This window comes from Lepisosteus oculatus, chromosome 18 (genome assembly GCF_040954835.1).
Source record: "Lepisosteus oculatus isolate fLepOcu1 chromosome 18, fLepOcu1.hap2, whole genome shotgun sequence".
In the NCBI taxonomy this organism is placed as follows: Eukaryota; Metazoa; Chordata; class Actinopteri; order Semionotiformes; family Lepisosteidae; genus Lepisosteus; species Lepisosteus oculatus.
The window spans coordinates 7488866-7499693 of NC_090713.1; the positions used below are offsets into that span (position 1 = coordinate 7488866).

General features: G+C 36.6%; 1 protein-coding gene across 1 annotated transcript; it reads right to left on the minus strand.

Annotated features, from left to right (window-relative positions):
* Positions 1 to 7149: 7149 nt before the first annotated feature.
* LOC138224058 (complement C1q-like protein 2) lies at positions 7150 to 9118 on the minus strand. Its single transcript, XM_069180335.1, has 4 exons — positions 8979 to 9118; positions 8794 to 8844; positions 7675 to 7809; positions 7150 to 7435 (listed from the first exon to the last, which is right to left on the minus strand). The coding sequence occupies exons 1-4, from the start codon at positions 9106 to 9108 to the stop codon at positions 7155 to 7157; spliced, it is 597 nt and encodes a 198-aa protein (XP_069036436.1). The 5' UTR covers positions 9109 to 9118; the 3' UTR covers positions 7150 to 7154.
* Between the last annotated feature and the right edge of the window lie 1710 nt (positions 9119 to 10828).

A 10828-nucleotide genomic window follows, 5' to 3' on the forward strand; every position in this document is an offset into this window, starting at 1 on the left:
GATTAGTCCCCAGGGGGTTCCCTAGCTCTCCTAGCTCGCATCTGGAATCCTTATCAGTTAACCCCCTTCCTGCCATAAACTCCAGCCTTAGAAGTCTAATCTTCATTCAGAAAGGTCTTAGAATAACCCCGTCTTCACATCTTACTTCATTTGCAACCAACAAAACGCAATAGAAAAACAAACAGATAATTATTAGGAAAAATAATTGAATTTAAAAAACCTGCAACACCCTGGTTGCATAAGTGTGTACACCCTTTTATAATGAGGGCTGTAGCTGTGTTCAGAGTTAACCAATCACATTCAAAATCATGTCCAAAGGTAAGTAGCATACATCTGCCATCAATGAAAGTGATTCTGATTAACCCCAAATAAAAATCAGCTGTTCCTATAGGATTTCTTTGAAACTTTCGTGGTTGCATCCTACTGGGATAACCATGGTCCACAAGGAGCTGACAAAACATCTACTGGATCTTAGTGTTGAAAGGTACCGATCAGGAGAGGGATATAAAAGAATATCAAAGGCATTGGATGTACCATGGAGCACTATGAAGACTATCATCAATAAGTGGAGAAAATATGGCACCACAGAGACATTGACAAGATCAGGACAACCCTCCAACGTTTATGACAGGACAAGGAGAAAACTTATCAGGGAGGCTACCAAGAGGCCTACAGCAACATTAAAGGAGCTGCAGGTATTTCTGGCAGGTATTGGTCACTCCTTGCATGTGACAACAATCTCCTGCATTCTGCAGACATCTGGCCAGTGGCGAGACGGAAGCCATTTTTTTTACAAAAAAAAATCCAAACCTGTCTAAATTGTGCAAAAAAATACATTTAATAACCCCTTAAACATGTGGGAAAATGTCTGATGAGACAAAGGGTGAACTTTTTGGCCTTAACTCTAAAAGATATGTTTGGTGCAAAGACAACACAGCTCATCATCCAAAGAACACCATACCTACTGTGAACCATGGTGGTGGAAGCATCATGCTTTGGGACTGCTACTCTTCAGCTGGGACAAGGACTCTAGTCAAGATAGATGGGATAATATAGAGATATTTTGGCACAAAACCTGCTGGCATCTGTCAGAAAGCTGAAGATGAAGAGGAATTTCACCTTCCAACCTCATAACAACCCAAAGCATACATACAAGTCAACCAAGGAATGGTTTCAGAAAAGGAAGATCAAAGTCTTGGAATGGCCTAGTCAGAGCCCAGACCCCAATCCCATTGAAAACCTGTGGAATGACCTAAAGAGGGCTGTGCACAGGAGATCCCCTGGCAATATGAAGGAGCTTGAATTTGTTTGCAAGGAAGAGTGGGATAAAATTGCAAAGCTGATAGAGACTCATTCACAAAGACTTACTGCTGTAATAATTGCAAAAGGTGCTTCCATAAAGTATTAGTGGGCGGGGGGGGGGTGCACACTTATGCAACCAGGATATTGTAGGCTTTTTAATTTCAATTATTTTTCCTAATAATTATCTATTTGTTTATCTCTTGAATTTTGTTGGTTGCAAGGTCTGGCTTTACATCACAAAAACCTGCAATTTCAATAAAGGTGCATAGACTTTTTATATCCACTGTACATGGACATAGAAAAAGATAAACTATAAATATAAATTGAGAAATGTATACTGTAGAAGTAGGAAGTAAAAGGAATCAAGATCCAAGAACAGGAGTTACCTCTTTACCCTGTGGTTGTGGGAGTATGGGAAAAGCTATCCAATCATGTTGTGATAGCCAGTATCTTGGTTTCTTTCAAAAAACCTTATGTACTTGCAACTGAACTGGCTAGATGGGCTAAATTAGCTTCATTCCATTTGTAACCTGAGAAAGCAGAGAGCACTCTGAAGTGAAACTCGAGTCAGCCAAAATCTCAAATCAGAATTACAGATTACAGGTTTTCTGCTGAATTTCAGCAGCCAGATGTTACCTCTAAGTACTGAATTAATAAACTTGTAGCTGAGGAATTTTATATTATATACAGTATAGAACAGGTTACTATACAAAAGATTACACACTGTGATATTTTAATAGTATCTTAAGAATATTTAAAAGTCTGGCACCTAAGCCACACAATCCCAGTGTCTGATTATGTTGCTAGTAGTTCCTAGTAGTTTGAATAAAACTACTAGTTCCTAGAAGTTTAAATAAAATGTGTCCAAAGTGTCTAATAACTGTAAAGGTCCAAATGTCAGAGCATAGCAGTACAGGAAATTGATTTATTTGGGAAATTGATTTATTTGGGTTTGAGGTGAATAATACTAAGCTTCTGGAAACATTTTATGGTGTGATAAGCATAGTCTCTTGTGATCTTCCATTCCACAGTAAGCAATCTTAAATAGATTACCATAGACCAGTGTAGTTATTATATGTCCACCATATTAAAGCACAGTATTGAAGCGGTACTCCATCATGTCCCTCTGTACAGGCAGCAGTGTAAGAAGAGAAGCAGGAGACGAACTGAAGTTTGCTAGCTTTATTGCCCTTTTAAGGCAGAAGGGGAGGTTAGAAGGCAGAAAAAGTAGAGAGTAACAGGCAACTGCTCAGCTTGGGGTTTGATGCGAGAATGAAAGAAAGTGTCTACCTTTTTATAGTGGAGGGAAGACGAAAAATGAGTCTTTTTCTAAATTATCTTTCAACTTTTGAGTCTGTATTCATTGTTTCATAAATAACCACCTGTAAAGCCTTATTACTGCACAATCTGCTTTTCTAAAATTATAAACTTAATTTTGACACACTTATATTAAGTGAAAGAATACATAAAAAACTACCTTGGTCCGCTCATAAATTGATGAAGTATAAAGTATGTAATGTTAATTTAATTTTCTTTGTCTTGTTTAAAATGATGCAGTGAAAAATATTATTTCTTGCATAATTGGTGCTTTAAAATAGCTTTGAAAAATGACATAAAATATGTGTAGAAATTTGAAATCTCTCGGTAATATAACAAAACATATTCAACATATCTTTCTGATTACATTATACTATTACAGTATACTATACTACTTTTTTATATTAGGTCTGTAATTTTTTGGTCTCTTGTTTCATCTTTCAGTCTTGTATATTTTGTAATATAGTCCCTAACAGTCTTTTCTGTCCTTCCTTTATATTAAATATGTGAACCCATTCATTTAACATTTGTCATTTTCTCCCAAATATACAGTATTACATTTAAACCCATAATGTCATACAGTAGTTCCATAAGACTTGGTATTAATGGGAGAAAGTAATTCAAACATCTAGGCCATTTCCTTAGTTAGCAGCTAGTTGACCTGAGAAATTACCAGCCACTTCTTGAAGTCAGGGCTTCAACAATTTGCCTAAAGAACTAATCTTCCTTCTGTTCTTGGTTTAGATGAGTGGTTCTCAAACTTTTTGGACCAAGTACCACCCCTCATCCAACCAAATCATCCAAGTACCACCTACAAGTCATCATCTCATAGGAACCCCAGAAATTCTCAATGACCAACATGAGCGTGCGTGCACACACACTCACACATACATATAATAAATATTATAATAATAAACTGTATTTGATATAGCACCTTTAAAGGCGGCTTCTCGAAGTGTTTTACAGAAAAAAAACAGTAACAACAACTAATAAAAAAGCACCATTTCAGTGAGAGGAGTGAGCCTGTTTAGTCGAGCAAAGCAGATGTGAATTAATTTTTCGAGCCTTGATACAATTCACAACAGAGTCTAACAGATTTTAAATCGTCAGGCATTTTCTTGACGGCAAAGGTTTCGTGGTGGATGTTGCGATGCGTCCATTAATCTGGAGCAACCTCTCTAATTCATGCAACTACACCGTTATGTCGGCTTGTCATTGCTCTAGCACCGTCTGTACAAACTCCGACACATTTTATCCAGTCGAGGCCATTCTCTTCGATAAATTTATTCAGAAGCTGAAATATGTGCTCTCCTGTAGTTCCTGTTGGTAGCGGCTTACAGAATAGAAAGTCCTCATGGGACGTACCCTCAAACTCGTATCTAACGTAAACGAGCAAATTGGCCAAATCGACTACAGACTCATCTAATTGCAGTGAAAACAATCTGCTCATCTTAACGTGCTCTCTCAGTGTACTTTTGATATAATCCTTAATTTCAATAATTCTATGAGTGACTGTGTCTTTCAGGGGGAGGGGGGCAGCAGGTCGAGCTGTTTAGCAGCTTTTTCTCCACACATAATATGTGTCAGCTCTTTTGCCAACGGTAAATACGGTTTTTCAAAAATAGTGTGGCTTACCTGCTTTAGCAATCCGCAAGTTTGCATTTTTCCGCGTTTCCGTTTTTATTTCTGTATTTATTTAAAGTTTTTATTTCATGCGCATGGGAGCGAAACACAGAGACGCTCAGTGTATTTTTCTCAAATTAACTTAGAACAGTTCTTAAATATTTTTCTGTTATCTATCACGCTTTCCTGTGCTCACAAGATTACCAGCGTTCGTAGCACGTATTTCTATGCATTCCTGTGTTTACAACTTGGCATTGTTCCAAAATCACACAAATTCTCCTTCCTCTCTATTTGCTGGAGATACAGTAGCTTTTTTAAATACAATTGGTCACTTGCATCCATAGCACGCATTCCTATAGAGTGGTATAGAATTACAGAGTATCTCTTATGTCCACTGAAGTATTAGCACGCACTGTATCGCAGTACGTAGGCTGCGTATTCGACACGTTTAAAATACAAAATACAAAATATGAAAACCCGTCACGATTTTTCAGCGCACACGACACAGTACCAGGGTCTTTTGGCGTACCACCTGGCGGCACTCCACGTACCACTGCCGGTACGCGTACCACAGTTTGAGAACCACTGGTTTAGATAACCTACCACTTGTGCTCTTTGGTTCAGAAAAGTCATCATAGCTGTCAGCAAAGCCATACACAATCTTATCCTGCAAATGTTTAATATGGTTTGAGTATGGTATCTGATTGCACATCTCCAAACATGCCTAAACAAATATTTATGAGGCAGTGAAAATTGTGCACAACATTCTAAATGCAATACCATTAATTGGCTGAGGTCAGAAAACCCTGGTGTTATAAATCTTCCCTACCTTGTTGCTCCTCAGTCCTACCCTCATTCTACTTTCCTTGTTGCTATAATTATATTGTAAACGACTAATCCTGTTTGGCCATGGATATATGTTAAACCTACGATAGTTCTGGCCCTAACTCAGCATCAGACAGTTAACAAAATATTGACCTTCGACACAAATGTAATCATTTTTGCTTCAGAACCTATAGGAGATTACTTTTTTTACCTTTCACTGAAATGTCTGAGTTTTGCCAAAAAAGACAATAGACGATAAAACAGACACTGTTTGAGGTTTCCTCCTACACCACTACCTATCTATAGCAAGTTTATTAGATCAGAAAATCAGCTCACTGACAGCTGAAAATGTTTTCTCTAATATTCTCATGGGGAATGAAAATCATTCTCTTTCTTGTTTGCTGGAGTGTTCCTACATTGCCTTCTAGCATTTTACAGCCATAATTACATTTCAGATCCCATTATAGAGTACTTCTTCTGATATGGTCAATGGATAAGATATGGATCATAAGTAAAACTATAAACAAAAGGTTGCCATTCAGCCTATTTTAGCACACAGTAAAAGGTTATGTGTTATTTTGTTCTCATTTTAAAATATTAAAAAAAAACAGAATTAATTAAAAATGTTTAACTCCTTTCTTCCTCATTCTTTCTTTGTTTTTCATAATAGTCGTTTCCTTCATTTTTCCTATATGACGCTTCATCACCTCTAGAACAAGTTTAATTAAATTTAACAGATACAGACATTGATGGACTTCCTACAGGAGCAAAGCACCTGCTCTCAGCCAAGAAACAGAACACTTCTACACCCACACACAGCTCAGGGCAGAAAAGAAAGTCAGTTAATTAACACTTTACTCATCCATGCTGTGATAGTTTTCTGAAAACTTTTTTTCCAGAAAAAAATGGTTTATGTTTTTTTTAGTTGTTCTCCATCCATCCATTTTCACCTCAACCAATTCAACGCAAGTTTGATAGATCCTAAACCTACAGTAATCACACATTAATGGCATTTCAAATTAATACCGTAAAGGTTATTAGTTATTTCAAGACTAACTTAACCACTTGGAGTCTGAAAATCAGGTTTTCAATTCACCTTTTCTTACTAAAGCAATGTGGTGTTAAGAAGGTTTCATTTGTTAATATACTACACTTCTCCAACCATAAAATGGTTACAATACAACAGGATTACCAATCATCGATAAAATTTAGGGAGACCACAGATAGCTCTGTCTCATCTTACCTACTGATCTAGACCAGAGGTTCTTATACTGAGCTCCATTCAGGACGTCCCTTGAAAGTACATAAAGAAAGCATGAAGCAATGTGTAGATCCTTTTATAGAGATAGATAGAGATTTGATAGATAGGATAGAGAACCTAGACAGAATGATTAAACATTTATTTTATTTACTACAGAATCTGGAAACGAATAATACACATAAATTATTAAAGTAATAGCATTTACGGTAGCTGGTTGTCTATAGCAAGTAATATGTCCCTTTATCCCTCTATAGCAGAACAGGTGTTCATGGAGTCTTGGCCAATGCCTGTAATCAATATCCTCTGGTTAAAGTCTTGTTTCTGTTTACTTCTTTGTCTTCTCTCTCTTGCCCAACGCAAAGCTGGGTTTACAACACCCAGATCATGCCATCCAAGTTCACCAAAAAAACCTGACAGCAGTCCCATGATGCATAGAGCATTTTGTGGTTTTCATCAAATTATTCAGATCTATACATTAGGCATTGAGCATTCAAACAACTGGATAAGAACACATGAGAGGCAATATAATTAGAAAACAGAGAAATCAATCAGTCTCATGAACATATCTAGACACATAAAAACAATTAGGATATTTAAAAAAGAAAAGACAAGGTAAATTACAAGGGACCATTGAGAAACTAAAATACATGAAACTGAGAATGGTATACTGTAGGAATATAGATTACAAGTAAGAAAATAAACAGAAAATAAGTTATATTTAGCAATTTAAAACAAATCTTAATGCTAACGTTAATATAGATAAGATGGTCTGAGACTGGAACTAATTAGGGTCAGTGAAAGAACTCTTTAATGCCGGGGTAGTATATTAGTTGGGAAAGAGCAAGAACCCATGGAAGGTGGAGTGGTGGTTATGATTATCAAAGATATACGTGTTTGCTGCAAGCTGGAGATAAACATTGTCTCCTATTTCGAGTTGCAGGATGGCACTATTGCTTACACTGCCGTGACCAGTATGTCCATAGGTTTCCCATAAGGTGACTATCGTCTCATTGTTTTTCATCAATCTCACCGCAGTGTTCACATTGACCTCGTGAAAGACAGTGCCAGTGAAGTAGTAAATGCCCCTCACCAAGGCAGTGAAAATACCTGCAGAGACAGTTTTAAAAATCAGACTCTGATAGAGAAAATAAGCTGAATGTTGAATGAAATAGTTTAATAATGTGCTTTTATGACTTTTATTTACCAAAAAACTCATTTTTTTATAAGGTATCATTATTTTTAGAGATTAATTAAATAATTAAATTAATTATCTTTCAGTGGCTTCACCACACTGTAAATTGACAACTTGAGGTAAGCTTGTAAATTAACCTCCTAAATTGTGGTACCTGAGGCTGGGTTGTAACAGTTTCCAAGATTAGTTATGATTCGTCTAAACACCAGGGTGGTATCAGTGTTGAACGGTCCTGTATTTTCAGGTCCAGTTGTTCGTAAGGAAGCAGAAAAGACAATCTTTGGAAGTGCTGGAGATTAAAACAGAACAACTTTTACAGTACAGCCAATCATTGTTATGCTTCTCTATTTTCTTACAGTTAAGGTATTGATGTATAACTGAAAAACAATATCAAAATTGTCATGTTGTCAAGATATCCTCTTTGTTGCTTGTGCATTGGAGTGCCACTTCTTTATCACCTGATTCAAATTCAATATACTACTCAAGACAAAACTGCTATTTAATAGTTAGTGTGACATAAGTATAAGGTATTTTAAGATTATACACTGTGAAATGTTGTGCTTTAGCACTGGAGAAAGTGAATGATATAAAAAGGTATTATACCGTCTGAATATTTTTTCTCACTCACATTGTAGTACTTTCTAAAAAGAACCTACGTTTCCCTGTTTCAATGTGCTGTCCCATGTGCAAATGTTTAGGTCTAATAAGTTTTTTGAGTGTGAAACACTTCATCAGTGTTTGATGTTTTGGTGCGTACAGTTAAAAAACTTTTTGATCATTTTGAAAACTTTCAGATTAGCACTGGCCTCCTGCATTGAAACCTATAGCAACGTCTTCAGAAAATGTTTACATTCATAGTTATTATTAGAGATGTATTTACTATATACAATGAAGAAAATCTCTTTATATTGCCATATTTTACATTTCTTTAAATTTTAAAAACATATTATAATCTTAAATAAGACAAGATGTTCTCAGATCATCTTTGTTCATCATTGTACCTAGTTAACCTTCTATTTCTGTCTGTTTCTGACATTCAATAAAACTCAAATATAATAAACATGCTACAAATATGTATTTAAAGTAATAATAAATCAGAATACATTTTAGTTGAGTGTAAGCAATCCCAGTAAAGATCCTGTAAGTAATACAACTACAGAGAAAATAATGCATCCTTCTGAAGATTTTAGAGTAAAGGTACAGAAGACAAGATGCAGATTTGCAACAAAAATGCTATACGGTCCACTATGTAAAAAAAAACCAACAATAGTACCTTCTCTTGCCTTTTCCATTTGCTCCAGTTTGTTCTTCAGGCTGCCCAGTTCTAGGCATAAATAAAACATTGATTTAACTTCAGAAATCAAAGTACTCTTTATTCAGATTTATAGTTTGGACACACTAGACCACTGCAGGAAGTATTCTTGACACACTATTCCTCAAAGACACAAAACTCAATACCATTCTGCAGCTTGTCAATCTCTCTGTAGAGATGCAGCTGCATGCTGTCCTCAGGAGCATGGAGCTGTTTCTGGGAGTCAGTCTGTACATAGCGGGAAACTTCATTCTTTGCTTTAACCGCAGACTTCATCGTTACTGGAGAAAGAAGACTCAGGAATATGTTCTCTTTGACTTCATTGAGGTACTTATAGAGTACAGCTCCCACGTCAGCCTGATGAATATTAACTGACGACTGAGGGTGTGTGAAAGTCCTATCAGTATAGTATCTGTTGATGCCTCAAGCAATCTGGCATGAACAGTGCCCTTATTTTCTTTTCTTTAATAAAATATTTTAATATACAGTATAGGTTGAATCTCCAGTTTGTGTAGTGCTATCGGACATTATTTACAGAAGAGCAAGAAATGTGCTTTCATCCTTTATTGATTTCAATGCAACTGGCAATTCAGAAACTATGAGGTTTCCCAACTCTTATATACAATGTAGATTCAGAATGCTGTATGTGATAAAGTTACAGCAGCTGTTAATACAAATCAGCTCTTCTCTTTTTTTTTCTCATTATTGTAATGATGCAAACTGACTGGAAAGGGCAATGGTTGCAGAACTGAAGGGTGAATCCACCTGCTGAGCTCTGAGTAGTCAGCTAGCAGACAGGCAAGAGTGAAACTGAAATGACTGCACTGACATTAGTGTTAAGTGGAAGCTTATTCTGTTGCAAAGGGCAAGACCAGGAGATAGAGTCAATGTTGTAAGCAAGGTTTAAAGCCACGTAGGCAGTAGGAATAAACAAGCCAAGGGAAATCCAGGAAAGAAGATGAAGACATGAGCAAGGGTCAGAGCACAGAGAAGCAAAGCAAGGAATTAACCTGAGACTAGTATCACAGCAAAGCGCAACTAGGGAATGTGTTTGACTCGAGGGAGCAAACTCACTGACTCAGTGCTGGACTAAAGCTGAAGCATTATAATGAGGACTCATAACAAGTTTGAACAGCACCAGTGGATGATCAACCTGCATGGAGAAGCGTTTGTTTGCTGTAGTGACCTTGGAGTGCGAGCTTGCTTTTCATATTTTTAACATACCTTCTCTATTTTTTTACAGATAAGGTTTTGATGTGTAGCTGAAAAACAATATCAAAGCACATGTTATCAAGAAATCCTGTCTGTTTTTTGTGCATTGAAGTGCCACTTCTTTATCACTTGATTCAAATTAAATATCCTACTCAAGACAAAACTACTATTTTAATAGTTAATAGGTTACATAAGTTTAATAGTTTAATAGGTGACATAAGGTGCCTTTTGGTACACGTGGTACAAAGTTAGGTTAAATTTCTCCAGAAATTACTTTTAATAGCTCCCATTATGCAAATAAGTAGCAACACTGGAACCTTGGATATGTGTTAGATGTTCATACTGTATGTCCCACTTCAGTTCCTCCTGTTCCACCTGGTTATAACACCCCGGCCGGTTACCCATGACACCTCAAGCACAGAATGTACAGCAGTATACACTGAATTGTTTGATCAGGAAGTTTGTGTAATTTGCATTCTTAGGGCCTCAGACTTTACGTATTAGTAGGGTTTGAGCCTCGGAAATTTGTTTATATCCAGTATTGTTCCCTATAGCCTGTTCTAGCACAGGTGGTAAAACCTTAGTTCCTCTTCCCTTACTAAAAGGATTGAATAATATACATAAATCAGGTGATCACAATTTAATAGCAAATGATAAAACTAACAACAGGAACTATCAGTGAGGATCCAGAAGTGGAAACCTACTGTACCTGTTCCTCACCAAGTGTTCCAAGAGGTGTATTTACCAACTATTACAGAATCTGCCAACTTACTACTGGTATTCC